The 15,917-nt window shown below is 37.6% G+C and overlaps 1 protein-coding gene across 1 annotated transcript; it reads left to right on the top strand.

Annotated features, from left to right (window-relative positions):
- The first annotated feature begins 9,162 nt into the window (after positions 1-9,162).
- LOC100889724 lies at positions 9,163-15,672 on the top strand. The gene is made up of 3 exons (XM_011673105.2): positions 9,163-10,411; positions 12,853-12,928; positions 15,461-15,672. The coding sequence occupies exons 1-3, from the start codon at positions 9,983-9,985 to the stop codon at positions 15,574-15,576; spliced, it is 621 nt and encodes a 206-aa protein (XP_011671407.1). The 5' UTR covers positions 9,163-9,982; the 3' UTR covers positions 15,577-15,672.
- The last annotated feature ends 245 nt before the right edge of the window (positions 15,673-15,917 follow it).

The raw sequence follows: 15,917 nt of genomic DNA, 5'->3' as shown, positions 1-15,917 counted from the left end.
CATGAAAATCATCAATTACACGGTGAAAGCAGGTAAGTGTCGAGTGATGAGACAGAAATGCATACTGGTCTACATTTATCATATCGCTTTTTTTTTTTAGATAGTTAAGTAACTGTAACTGCACTTCCTTCTTTAACATTTAAGATGCGTGGCATACTACGGAAATAGGGCGATAATTAGTGATGTCATCTACGATACATTTCCCTTTATATACATGGGTAGGGCGGGCAGGGGCATCGCTAGACCATTTTCAGTGGGGGGGGGGGGGGACTGTAGAGGCCACCAATTAACGACAAATATAGTAATGCCAATGTGCCAATGTCTACAAATTTGACCTTATAAACCCGGGGCCGGGGGGGGGGGGGGGTAATTTTCCCTTACCTGCGCAAGTGCTCATGGTCATTTTCGTCGACTTGATAAATGTACGGTGTATTTAGTCAACACTAGTCAGCATCGTAGCTATATAAAATAAATGTGCAAACATAGAGATATACTGGTAGCTCTTTATGTGCAACGCAAGTTATCAACCAATCGATGTGGCGCGATCGATAAAAGCATTGCGCTAGAACAGAAGTATCTCGGGTTCGATATTCGATGTTTATTCGATCATCATAATTTCATTATGGAAGAAGGTTACAATACTGTGACTGGGGTAGGGACTAAAGTCAACAATTTGAACATGAATCATTATTTAGCCAAGTCTTTAGCCATCGATCTGCTGGCGAGCAAGTAAACTATAAAACTCTTTAAGAAAAACAGAGGGGTGTGCTGGGTATAAGAGACGATGTGAATTACTTTTGTAAAATTCCAAGTCTGTAGTAAAAAGGGGTGATTGAGGGTACCCCAACTTTCCCAGGTATATGAACATGTCCGTGCAGAATTGCCATATCCCTTGATTTCGACCCTTCTTTACTTTATGTTTGACTTCACCCATAGCTCTGCATTGTCCTGAAAATGAATAACCGGAATAACAGCTTAGACCCCAATGGCAAATCATGCATTTTAACTGCATTATTTAAAAACTTTAAAAGTTTGTTGCAATTCTTCCCCCTAATATTCCTAACTTGAATAAAAATATTACGAATACGAATGACAGGTGTTAATTTGAACGATAAAAATTACGCTTCGACAAGTGAATATTAATTTGAATGCTAGTTGAGCAGTTTCTAGATTGAATGGCAGATCTATGAAACCCTTCGACCAAAATCCTAAATTAGATACAAAAACTGGAAAATTGAATGATAATTGACATGGTAAAGCCGATCTGCGCTAACTTAAATGCAAAGTAAATGAATTCGAATGACAAACATGCGAATTTGGCCGGGAAATCCTATACTACCCTCAACATCCAAATATATCATCATGACTATATTTTTTTAAGGAACTCTACACACCGTACTGACTTCCACCTAAACTCAACCCGACTCAATAATATCCAAAAACTCAAATTACTTAGAGTCACTATTGCTTAGTTGCTTAACATGACTGTTTTTTCCGACGATTAAATGTAATATATTAAAAACCGAACATAGAAACCCGACGCCCCCCCCTCCCTAGCAAAATTAAAACTGGTAAAAAAAGAAGATGGTAACATAAATTAAACAAACTAAAGCCCCCCCCCCCCAGGCAATTTTTTTTTAAATAAATAATAAAAATGAAAAAGTTTGTATTGCTTTCTTTTTTTCGCCCTCCCCCAATACAAATGTTTGTGGTGTTCCTCTCCCGTCTCATTCTCCGACTGGATGATTCGCTGCTTAATATTTCTTCAAAAATTGGACCAAAAAAAAAAAAAAATTGTGCTCAGTCCCCCCTTTCATGTGCTATTTCCCCTATTTTAGGGGTGCTGAACATAAATCTACCAGAAGCCATTTTTCTAAATGATGTTTTTAGCCATTTCCATGGTAATGAATTACTTTCTTAAAAATTATGTTTATTTCTCATCAAACAAAATAGTAATGTAATATTTAGCCTACAGAGAATAGATCTTGGTTTGTTATTAGAGGTCTGTTACTGGTATTCTATCTTGTAAGGGGGGGGGGGGGACACCTCCAACGTCATATTACATTGGTTTGTTAGACTGAGACATAGCACACAATGACAACTATTAATCAGATTTATTAGGAATAAATCATTGTCAAAATCATTCCATAAATTGGGGTAAAAATAATTATTCCACTTTTATGACCAACAGTGTACATCTAGATCCCTGGTATAAGGTCACAATGTATTTTGTTGATGTGGGCATAAATCCATCTTTTATACAGCCAAGATGAAGATGACTATCTTTTATCTTTGGTTTCCTACTGTTTGTGGGTGAGCAGTCTCTTGGTAATTCAAGTGATGTCCGCTTTTCTTGTAATCGTTCGTTCGTGTCTCCTTAGATCAAAATTAATGTAATCTTGATCTTCGGAGTAGTTGCTATAACCGGCCGTGTCAGACACGTTGCCCCGGGGTGCGAGATAGGACTCTTGTAGCGTGCCCCCATTTAAAACATTCATATACAATAACTGTTAACATTACATTTAATTAATAGTATGAAACTATTAGAATAACTCTCATGCTACGGGAAAAATATTGCATATATATATATATATTATGAATCAATTGATTTGGTCGATCCAGTTCGATGGCACAAACACGGCACTACTGGACAGAGATCCTAATAATTACAGAGATTGGTCTTGTTGCTCTGTTCGCCAGCAGATTGAGGATATGGAATCCCGCGGCACGTTACTCACAAGAGTTCTAACAAGCCAAGCTTATACAGAGCCTATAATAAGTAATGTTGTGCATGTACCACCCACCCGATCGATCAAAAACTCAGAACTCATAGCTCATAGAATTTAAAAAAAATGAAGAAAAAAAAGAAGAAAGAAAAAAAAAACACGAAATGGTAACCATCTAAAATGTCATAGTTGTGATAAATATCAAGCACCAAAAATAAATAATAACATGTTCAAGAAAAGGATATGTACACTTTGTATTCTTCTTTCTTGTATTCAGATGCTCTGCCAGGCCTTGGCACACTGAAGAGCCTTCTCATTTGCTGCCACCAGGTCTTCCAGTCAGCATTGGTCAATTAGAAGTGGACATCTTAATAGGTGTGACATGGATTGCACGGATGTTCCACACTCGCAGTTGGTGTCTGTGTCGTCAGTATATCCCCATTTATGCATGTTGTATTTACATCGCCCCATCCCTTTCTTGTAATTATAGGAATACTTCTCAAGTTTGGTGTTGTATTTCCGACTATATCCGAACCAATCTGTAAAAACTGTTCCCTATCATTTCTTTGGGCTTCTTCCGTTGTACTATACACTGTAAAAAAATAATAGTCGAAATAACTCAATAAAATTGAGGAAAAGAATTGCCTTATTTTTATTAAGTAAATATTACCTACGGCATCTTAAGTAGAATTTACTTATTTTGCTGAATAAATTTTTACTCAGTTAAATCGAGTTACATTAACGTAAATAATTTGAGTATTGTAATCATTTTAGATAATTAAAAAAAAGCTATGATAGGATTACATATTGCACGATTTGGTACCCATCTAATCTAACAAGTAACATCCACTAATCCTTTACTACTTCTATTTAAGATTAATCGCTAATCACTAACACTACTTCTATTTAAGATTTAACCGTAGATATATATCTACCACCATCACAAACTACTACATACGCTTCAATTCGACACATATTGAAAGGCTCCAAATTTTATATATACTTGATCGTAGCATCTTAAAAGGAAAATTGGTTGACAATTTCCTGAAATATCAAGTTTTGATTTGTTTTGAACTGGGTAACAATTAAAAATTGTCTTGTCTTTGCTTAGCCATGTTAAATGAATTATTAAATGTTTTAAAGTCCTTAAATTTTCATTCAACCACAAAAAAGATTTGTTTTATTTAAAAAAGAGTTTAATTTGGTCTTAATGAATATTCATAAATTATGTAAATATTTCTATTACGCACTGTGTGTGTGTGTATTTGGGTTTTTACAGACGTGTATCAATCAGATATGATTATTTACGTCTGGGGACCGACTTTTAACGTCACCATCCGAAAGACGTGACTCAGTTTCGAACCTGCGTTCTCGGCTGAATCAGTTTGTAATTACCACTGTAAGCTGGATTACAGGCGCACGCCACAACGCCTAGTTACGCATTACGCACTGCATCCGTCCTTACTTTTAAAAGATAAGAATAATCAACATAAATTGTTTGAGTAATACGTATAATTTCTGATTTCGAGTTAAAATTACTAAATTAACACAAGCTGAAATTACTTAAAGTTTTTATGTATTTGATTTTACTTAAATATTCCACGTATGTTCTACTAAATTGAAAGTTTGAGTTAGCAAGACTTAAATTTAGTGCGTAAGTGGCAAAACTAATGTTTTCAAGTAAATTCTACATGGAAAAAATACGTAAAAATTACCAATGAACAAATTCTTTTTTACAGTGTAGGATTTCCCGGCCAAATTCGCGTGTTTGTCATTCGAATTCATTTACTTTCCATTTAAGTTAGCGCAGATTGGCATTGCCATGCCAATTATCATTCAATTTTCCAGTTTTTGTATTTAATTTAGAATTTTGTCGAAGGGTTTCATAGATCTGTTAAGCTGTTATTCCATTTATTTATTTTAAGGACAATGCCGATGGGTGTAGTCAGACATAAAGTAAAGAAGGGGCGAAATCAAGGAATATGGCATTTCTGTTCATATACCCGGGAAAGTTGGGGGTACCCTCAATCGCCCCTTTTTACTACAGACTAGGAATTTTACAAAAGTAATTCACATCGTCTCTTATACCCAGCACACCCCTCTGTTTTTCTTAAAGAGTTTCATAGTTTACTTGCCCGCCAGCAGATCGATGGCTAAAGACATGGCCGAATAATGAATCATGTTCAAATTGTTGAGTCCCTACCCCAGTCACAATATTGTACCCTTCTGCCATAATGAAATTATGATGAAACATAAGACAAACAACTTCCTTACATAAACATTTACAAATATACTGAGACCATCAGGTCCGTAGATGCAAGTCGTTTTTTTCTTCTTAACAATCAGATAAATCTAATACGTTTAAGTGTATAAATGCAAGAAAATGAAATATGATAAAAAACACATGAAAAAACAATCTTGAAAGAAAAAGAATGAGCTATAAAAAGTGTGTAATAAACGAGACATGTATATTGACCATCAATTTAAATGCACAAAGTGCTAATTTGAATGCTACAAATGAATTAGAATGCTAAAAGTACACCGTCGCGTTGTCAGAAAATCGTGTTGCGCCAAATCGAATGACCAAATAGCGAAAGAAGCAGATTGTTCATTAATTTGAATGAAACATACGTAGATTCTAACGAAAAGTCCATAGATTTGAAAACTAGAAAAAGGAATATAAACCCGAGATATACCTGACTGCACTAAAACCGTCGAATTTGAACGCAAGACAAATTAATTTGAATGACAAACTCGCGAATTTGGCCGGGAAATCCTATATTTATGTCAGGGGCGGATGCAAGATTTTGTTTATAAAAAGGGGCAATTCTGACGACAGTAGCAATGTAGTTCCCCGTACGAACTTTCATCTCAGTCCGCGCCTACCGGTCCCCTCAAATTCTTCAGTTATTTAACTGAGAAAGTCAGTTTCTTTTGTGGACGAGCCACTGCATGAAGTGTCCTCTTGTACTCGCACTTTATAAAAGGGATTTGTGCTTATCTGTAAACAGCGTCATCTACGACAAGGGGAGCTTAAAGTCGGCGAACGCTAACCAATACAATACCGCTTATACAAAAAGGATCATTAAACGGTTCAACGTCAAAACATGGCGCTGTAATCCAGCTGACAGTGGAAATTACAACTGATTCAGCCAAGGACGCAGGTTTGAAACTGAGTCACGTCTTTCGGATGGTGACGTTAAAGGTCGGTCCCCAAACGTAAATAATCACATCTGATTGATACCCAGGTCGAAATTCCATTAGGATCCGATCCTATTGGACCATCAGAAACCATTAGAGCTATTGGTGTCTAATGGTTTCAATAGGGAAAGTGAAATGATGGACCCACAGAAACCATTAGAAAATATCTATTGGACCAACACAAACCCACAGAAAGAAATGCTGATGGACCAACAGAAAGCTTCTATTGGACCAGCATCCACCCATGTCTTCTATGGGTTTCTGTTGGTCCATTAGATATTTTCTTCTATGATGGGTTTCTGTTGGTCCATTAGATATTTTCTATGGGTTCCTGTTGGTCCATTAGAGATCTTCCTATGGGTTTCTAATGGTCCCATATCCTGAATTCCCTATTGAAACCAATAGTCCAATGGCTTCTATTGGTAAATCAATAATGATAAATCAAAATCGATTTTAGCAACTGTCCACCAAAAAAGTAAATTCTAATCTCAATTGCATTAACTTCATCACATAGATCACTTGAAGGGAGTTTAAGAATATCCTTTATTTTAACTGAAGGCTTGTACTATTCTATATAATAAACATACATGAATTGTTTCTTGGTTAGTAATCATTATAATCAATATATCTATTGCTAAAACGTGAATGAAATTGTAACATGATTAAACAAATAATCTATTGGTCATTAGTTGCCGAAAGAAAATAAAAATCACAAAATTGATGTACATTGTCATAAGTTGCTAAACAAATTATGATAAAATGTAATTTTCTGTGAACACGTATAAAGTAATCATGAATATGCATGAGATAGATTTAGCTGTTGGTTTCTATTGGTTTCTATTGGACCTATTGGTTTCTATAATTGGTCCCATTGGGTTCTATTGGTCTCATTGGTTTTCTATTGGTCCTATCGGTCCTATTGGTCCTATTGGTTCTTTTGGTTTCTATTGGTCTTATTGGTTTCTATTGGTCCTATTGGTTTCTATTGGTCCTATTGGTCCTATTGGTCCTATTGGTTTCTATTGGTCTTATTGGTTTCTATTGGTCCTATTGGTTTCTATTGGTCCTATTGGTTTCTATTTATATTAGTGTCTATGGGTGCTATTGGTTTCTATTGGTTTTGGTTTGAATGGTCTCTATTGGATTCAATTCTATGGGTCCAACAGAAACCAATAGACTCCAACAGAAACCATTAGAGACAATAGAATTTTTCTAATGGTCTCTATTGGTCTCTATGGGATTTTCGACCTGGGTACACGTCTGTGAAACCAAATTACACACACATGAAGTATTCATATTGTTGTGGTCGTTGTTATTATCATTACAGTCCACCTATTTTCCACGTTTTTTGTGTGGATACAGACTTATATACTTATTCTTACTGATACTTAGGTCCCGCCCCCCCCCCCCCCACTCAGTGTTATTTAGGGTACGCGTATGCGTGTTCCCTCCTTTTGAAAACACCCCGTAAGTCCGGTGTGTAAAGTCAATTTTGTGTATGTACGAGCCGGACTTTGGTGCGTGAAAAGTACCCCTTTCCCGGACATTTTGGTAACACGCATGCGGTCATTCCGACCCCGGAGTGGGGGGGGGGGGGGCGGGACTGACACTGGCAGGACACTATTTGGCGTGGGGTCCAGGGGGCAGAGCCCCCAGAAATCAGGGGTTTTAGGCATTAAATGACAGTCAGATGAGCATCTTTGGGCCTTAGGTAGAATCCAGGGGGCAGAGCCCTTGGGGTTTTATGGATTTGATCATGGTCAGATGAGCATATTTTGATACCCATTATAATGTGACACTGGCAGTTAACTATTTTTTCTTTCTCGCTCTCTTTCTTTCTATTTCTCTTTAATATAATTTTTCAAAGAAAGTTTTTTTCTCGGAAAAATATCTCATTTCAGCATTATTTGTAAACCACCGTTATGTAATTAGAAATAAACCACGTTTAAATTCTATTTCTCCAAAGCCCCCCCCCCCTATCAGTACACCAGTGCCCCCCCCCCCCTCCGATCTACACCTTGTTGGCGGGAAAATTGCAACTGATATCCCTTACCTTTCTTCATTCTCTTTTTTTTTCTTTCCCTTTCTCTCCTCTTTCCCTTCCTTATCTCTCTTTTAGGTTTGCTGGGGGGGGGGGGTGGGGAGGGGCAAGGTCATTTTGGTCCCCATCCCGCTCCACACATTGTTGGCGGGATTAACCGCAACTGATCTCCGCTTCTTTTCTCCCTTTCCTTTTTTTCTTCCTCTTTTTGTTCCCTTTTAGCTCTCCTCTTTTCCTTTTCCCTTTTCCTTCCTTCTCTCTCTCTCTTTTTTTTTAGCGAGGACGGGGGGGGGGGGGGGGAGGCTAGGGCCTCCCCCCCCCGATCCACAACTTGTTTGCGGGAAAACTGATATCCCCCTTCTTTTCTTTTCTTCTTCCTCTTTTGTCCTTCCCTTTATCTCCTCTTTTTCTTTCCCTTTCCTTCCTTCTCTTTTATTTTTTGATGGGGGGGAGGGGGGGGGGGGGGGGAGGCAACAGCCTGGGAGGCAAGTCCTCCCCCGATCTCCTTCTTCCCTCTTTTCTTTTCTTCTTCCTCTTCTTTTTTCCCTTTCTCTCCTCTTTCCCTTTCCCTTCTTTTCCTTCTCTCTCTCTCCTTTTTTTAAATATTTTTTTGCGGGGGGGGGGGGGGGGGGCAAGGCCCGCTCGCCCCCCCCCCCCTGGATCCGCGCCTGCGGATAATACCTTAAATTTATGATGATATGTTATAGAAATATTAAATTTCGTTATTATATGTATATATGTAATAAACAAAATTGTCATGAAGTTATTATTATTTGTATATTTTGTATTATACCTTACGTTTATATGTTATTTGTTACTTGGTTATTATATTCTGAAAAATGCAGAAATAAATAAATAAATGTGATCTTGAAATTATTTTAATCAGGGCATATAATAAATTATTTTCTTTCTAGTGACACCATATTCATGTTTTTCTGCCATTGATGACTGTAATATTAAAGTCCGCTATATGTGACCGGCCTTTAACTCGCTAATAATATCGAGGAACAATAGAGATGACGTCACTTCCACCCCACGATTGTTGGGTAAACCAGGAATCGATACACCTTTAGAGTAGGAATAATCTCTAATGTACAGATAATTATACTGATTATCCAGAATGCTAGTATTAAAGATCCACAAATTAACTGAGGATAGGAAAGGAAATATTCGTTAAAAAACATGGATAAAAAGTTATAAGAAAATAATGTAGGGAATGGTAATAGAGACAATATATGCTTCGTCTTTAACATCACCATGCTCCTCTTGAAAACGAGACAAAACAAGATCACTCTTGCTGCCGTTATAATTATAAAAGCTATTTGCAGAGTCCGGCTACCTCTTTTTCAGTGGGTAACAACATGGTGCATATTGCTTTCTCGGACAAGAACATGAGAAAATAATCTTTGTTATGTTGCTACATATTCTAACAGTTTACGGCAATTATCTTCACACTGCAATATCAATAGGTGGTAATAAAAATCCATTGAAGCTTATATACACTCCCTTTTTATACATTCATTAGTCGTCGACGAAGATGTTTCACACATTAAAAGAATGCGCACTTTGATTTTACAATACCTTTACACATTTTCAAAGGTATGTAACAAGAAAACATATTTTTATTGTCACCTAGGAGACATTAATACTTGCTTTTCAAACATGCATTTGTTATAAAACCGTTACCTATTTCATTTTTATATCAGATGTGCTAAACATACAAATAAATCAAACAGAAATCGGAATTGACAGCAACTGATTAAAAGAGAATAACAGCGATCGTTCCTTTAATAGGGCAACAGGTGCGAAAGATTTGGTACAGTGTCCTCGTCCACCCAAAATCCCTCGCCAGATTGCGTTTTCCCATCACCTAAATGTCAACAATTTGTATCAAATATATCTTAATCCTTCAATCACTGAGCATACATCGTTCCTGTGTTGTAGGATTTTTATTCGTTCACAATTTTAAGTTGATCTATTCCTGGCGCCTTTAAATCATCAGGTGGTTGACAAGATGAGGAGAGTTCTAAGCCTCTTCCTACTAGGAGGACTGCTGGTTGCAGTTCACGCTCTACCACAGGCTAAACTCCGAGCCAAACGAGGCTTCACATTTAATCTGAAAGACATGTTCAATAAAAAGCGAGCAGAGATCCAAAATAATGCAGACGGTGCGAACAAATCACCACCAGCCCAGGAACCCAAGTCTAACATCTTCGAGCTAGCTCCACCTGCTCCTCCTCCATCGCCACCAGCTCCCCCTATCCAAGATGTTGAGGAGTCGTGGTGCGCTCCTGAGTGGTATCATGCTCAAATTGCATCCGTGTGCATCAAGATCTTTGAGGGCGAACAAGTCACTCTTGAGGAGGCTAAAGGGAAGTGCAAGCAATTGCCGAATTACAAGGGCGAATCTGCTTCGCTCCTGGAAGTATCGGCTGGGAAACCGGTAAGTGCAGTTATCTTGATGTACATGTTCCTTTATTTAATTAATAAATGATGGAAACAAAAGCAATGTATCTTCATTTCCGATATGGCGACGTCGAAGAGCAGTTGGTCTGTTTGATTCTGTAGCCTAAAATGAGCCAATTTTATAATTAAAGGGCAAATCTGGACGATTTGCAAGTTGAATTGGAGAGATAGAGAACAAAATCCAAAAAAATAAACGGTGAAAGTTTCATCAAAATCGGACGAAAAATAAGAACGTTATGGATCGTTTAACAATGTTAAATCTGAGATGCACGGCCCTAAACAAATTAAGAAAAGTATACAAATAATGGAAAATAGGTGGATATCTATAAGGGAAAAGGAGATAACAGTGTATTTTTGAATAGTCACAGAGGATAAGAGGGGATTTTTGAGAAAAAAAATCTTGAAAGATGGATTATACAATATGTATCCTTCCAAACTTTTCATGATTTTGGGGGGAAGTAGCGTTATATTCGCATTGCTGGCATAACCAATAGGTTTTCCACATAAAGTTCAAGAAACCGATTTGAGAACGATTTATAAGGTACTCACTTATCACGGTATACGGGGATGTGCCGTTTTTTCCGCACTATATCCCCAAACATGGTAAAAAATTTGCTTTCTAAAACTCGCTGAATATGGGCCCACTTTATATTTCACGAAACAGCGTTATGTATCACACAGGCTGTATCCGAATTAGCGAGTTGATGTCATCCCCTCACTATTATTTGTAGGCTTATATTTTGTTACTGGAATTTCAAGTTTTCCTTCTTTTTTGGACATACAATTTTCCTTTATATTACAATCAGTTACAGTAATTGTGATTTGCACATATTTCATGAGGGAGCAATTAACCCATTTTTCCCATTCCCAGAGCAAAAAAGTGAAGTTTTAGTTTTTGTTCAATATATGTACAAAAATGGATAGATAACAGCTAAACTTGAACTTTCATATAATTATATGGACCTCTGTGACCCTTGACCTAATAATTTTATCTATTAAACGGCGGTGATGCATGCTATAACCAAAAATGGGTTTAATAGTTCTTAATATATCGCGACAACAGGGCCAAACCCCTTATTTGATGGAAATTGACTTTAATGAACGTTGACCTTTGACCTACCTACCACAACATCTAATCAGACCGTCTTCCTATGGTGATACATACTATCAACCTGTGTGAAATTTATACTCCAAGTAATTGTGATATGGTGACAACGATCGAGATCAGCTATTACCTGTAATTTCGGTAATCGACTTCTATGACCTTTGACCTTTGGTTGTTGACCAGCCTACTCCAAAATATAATCAGATCATGAATCATCAGGGTAATGGTCTTGAAATTTTCATCAACATTTCTTTTATTTTTTTTTCTCCAAATCTTAATATTTTCAAAGTGCTCTAACTTGTGTATGAACTGCCTTTCGCCTTGGCTGAATATGCTTATGGTTATGATGCGGTGCGACATGTCAAAGAAAAGGTGGAGTTCTGGGAAGAGGTATATAAAATCTGTGAGCGATATCATTGTTATAATGAAAGTGTGGAAAAACATCAGATACAAAATTTTCCCTGAAAAACATGTCTCTTCAAATGCTTTCATATTCTAAATATGGCATGTAACAACCTAAAAATCGGGACGAATTTTAATGCCACATGTTCGTGTAGCCCCATAAACATCTTTCTGTGTACAGTGCTTGTAACTTTACCATTAACTTTATCATTTTGAGGATTCCAGAACCTTGCAGTATACCAATACTTTTCTGATCGATTCTACAACGTTTCTTTCACAATGACTCAGATGACCAGGTCTCAACTTTATCTTTAAACACGAGCTTTGTTTCTCTATTGCTTTTCTTCACACAGGTGTATAAATGAACGTCCAGTAAGAAAATAATAATAGTTCGTTCTCATATAGGCTTTTCAGGACCGCAGGCCCTCTCAAAATGCTTTACAGATATATATTATTACCCCGGTCATTGGATTCAGGCTTACCCGCACATAATGTATGCACATTCTCCACTCCCTAGGGAGCATTCCAGCAAGGCGTCATTTTAACTAGCGCACATTTGTTCATCCAACCACATTAACTTTCGCATCCTACCCGGTACCCATTTAACACTGGGTAGATAGTGGCAAAGGTAGATCAGTTTCTTGACAAAGGAAATTATTGGCGCGGCGGGACTTGAACCGCGGACCTTGTGATCCACAGTCCAGTAACATATCCACTCGACAACGACACCTCTACGATCCGAACGTCTTGTGATTTGTAGCATGTGCAAGAGTGTGAAATGCCACATTGTTTCATATGCGTAGGTCTTGTATTATTTAGGCACTGTTATAAACCGATTAAAAACATAGAATGTAGCCAATATTTTCTTTTCATTAATGAAATATATTACTGGCTCTTTATTTCCCCCATAGAATGCTGTAAACCAATATATCAAGAACTACAGCGGCGGTGTAGGAAATTTGTGGATTACGACACAATATGACTCAGGTAGGTGTACCTATTAATCTAATTTGTCATTAAGCCAGTTCAAAGTTGCAGTCTGAGCATGAGCAGATACAGTTCATTGCAGACCAAATTGTGAAATACACGGAGACAAAATACTGGATACGTGCTCATAAAAAGATATGTAATCATTATCCATTGATGCACAAGCAGTGTACTCCATGATACACAGGTGGGAGTATTCTTTGAAAAGGGGAAGCAAAGTGTAGTTTTTGTAGCACCTCCATCGCTGTAGGTGTGATTATTTCAAAATGTATTAAGTGGGACCTGTTCATGCATGTTTTGAAGATCTGGGGAAATTCGGGGTCATTTGGGACATGTGCTAACCTTGAATTGGTCTATTGGCTTTAAAAAGAAGAAAATAATTGTGACAAATCCTACAAAATAACAATTTTCATCTTTCTGGACCCCCCTTTTTTTTCTCTCTCTCTCTCTCTCTCTCTCTCTCTCTCTCTCTCTCTCCGGGTCTCTCGCCGTTGCTGTTTATGGCTCAGAGGACCTGTTTTAATTCAAGTGACAATGTATGGGGAACTTTTGATAACCTCTTGAAATGTACAAATAGTCATGACAATGACATATGACTTTGATAATCCAGACTTTATTTCTACTGGCGATAGGAGTTGCCTTAAGTTGATTTCTTGACTGTCTTTACAATCATATTTTGATTGCACTACACTTATTCTTGCGATAATTGTTCCCCGGTAATTCCCTACGCTAACCGAATTCCAAACTTCAGCTCTGGACACAACACTACACATCCAGCCCTAATAACATAAATCTAACATAAAACACAATTGCAGCCCTACTCTAACCCTATACTTTTGACGAAATAGATCACAGGAGCAAATTTAATGTCGGATTACCGGTTGGATTGTCATGGTTATTATTATCACTATTACTGTTATCATAATAAGTATGTTTTATTTTCATTATTATTATCATTATTTTGTTTAGAATTAGAATTAGTATTATCATCATTATCATAATCCTCGTCATCATCTTCATCATCATAACCATCCTCATTATGATTAACCTACTTCCACGACTACGACTTCTTCTACTACTATTACTACCCTTTTCTCTCTAAGAAATGCCCCTTTTCATCTTTGACAAGTGCCCCGTTTAATATATGAGAAATACACCTTTTCAGCTCTTACAAGTGCCCCATTTAGTTTGACATTTGGCTCTTTTCCTTTTAAATAAGTGCCTTTCCCATGTTGACACATGCCCATGTTCCCTTTCTAACAAGTGCCCCTTCCCTTCGTTTAAATATCCCTGTTTTCCTTTGATAAGTATCCTTTCAAATATGATAAGTTCCACTGGAACCTTTTTATGTAATTGCCCTTTGATAGGTGCCCCTTACATATATTTTCCACTGTCGCTTAATACAAATTGTGCCTTTATGCGGTCACATAACGATCCATATTTAGAAATAATCGAAGAAGCTTTGTATAGTAAAAGTTAAACCGATAATCCTTAAACCTCATGACATTTTGAACTTCGGAGCATGCCAAGGCAATCAATTGCCCTTTTTGCCCATAGTTTAAAGCGGCTGAGAGTTTTTCTCTAAACTCTCTCGAACCTCACTTGCTATGCTCGCGTGCATTATATATATATTTATTTTATTGAAGGTGTTATCAATTCTTTCCTTATGACATAGTGCTTAAAATTTCATTAGAATCGGTTTCTGCATCTAGTCATTTGACCTATAAACAATACTCACAGTATCAGGCGCGTACGCAGGGGGGGGGGGGGGGGGGGGTCGAACCCCCTCAATGTTTTTTTGGTGTGTTTTGGAGGAAAACCCCCCTCTCAATTTTTAGGGGAAAAAAAGAAAGAAATCAATAAAAAAAAAAAAAAATAAAAAATTGTGCTAATGGGTGACCAAAAAAGGTGCTCTTACCCCACCTCCCCAGCTTATTCAGCGGCTGGCTGAGTCGTTGCGAAATTTTCGGTGCGATTTTAAAATTTAAAACCCTCCCCCCCCCCCCCCCCCCCCCCCCCCCTCTTCGAAAAAATCCTGCGTACGCGCCTGCACAGTATAACATACAACAGCAAAGTATGGTGCCGAGGGCAGTATCTTGAACCGCTCCTTGTCTAGACCAGGTAAATAGTTTTTGATGTAGGGTATAATGTCTAGAGATTGTAATTTGTCGCTTTGAGGTTGCATGTTGCAGGTGCTCCATTTTCCCATAAAGTGTCCCTTTCGCTGGTGCACCCCCATATTTGAAAGACGCTCCGCCGCCCCTGACGACTACAACTCCTCCTCCTTCTTCTCTTAATGTTACTACAACTACTACTACATACTGCCACTACTATACTGTACTACTACACTACTACTACTAAACTATACTACTACACCACTACTACTACTACTACTCCTACTACTACTACTACTACTACTACTAGTACTACTACTACTACTACTACTACTACTAGTACTACTACTACTACTACTACTACTAGTAGTACTACTAGTATAATGTAAAACTCATATTTTGGCTGATCATTTTCTAGGTGACTACGTGATCAACAAATCAACTGGAGAAGCAGCCATGGAGAGCTCTAGTATGAAGCACGGCTACGTGTGCGGAGCAGCACCCGGCAGAGGCAGGAGGATCCGCAAGAAGTAAAGATGTCTTCCCAAACAACGGTTGTCCAGAGAGCTGCCATTGTCGATTCATATTCTTCTTTACTATCTTGGGCTAGTCCATGATAGGTGTTCATCAATTGGCCCATACCCTATTGGGGTTTAATATTTCCCGAGACAACACGATTATTAGGTCCTTTACATGTTATTCCAACCAAATCATGATGCTCTCATTATAATTAGTCAGGAAAAACTATACCTGGCACAAGTGTATGTTACTAGATAAGATCGGATGACAACATCAACTAGAAAACAATTAAATCAAAATCGAGTAGATTCATAGATATAAAAGAAAAGGTTTTGAAATGTTATAAACAATGATAT

Source organism: Strongylocentrotus purpuratus, unplaced genomic scaffold (assembly GCF_000002235.5).
Source record: "Strongylocentrotus purpuratus isolate Spur 01 unplaced genomic scaffold, Spur_5.0 spur5_scaffold_3, whole genome shotgun sequence".
Taxonomy (NCBI): Eukaryota; Metazoa; Echinodermata; class Echinoidea; order Camarodonta; family Strongylocentrotidae; genus Strongylocentrotus; species Strongylocentrotus purpuratus.
Note: the sequence above shows the minus strand (reverse complement) of the source record. Positions and strands in the feature narration are given on the sequence as shown.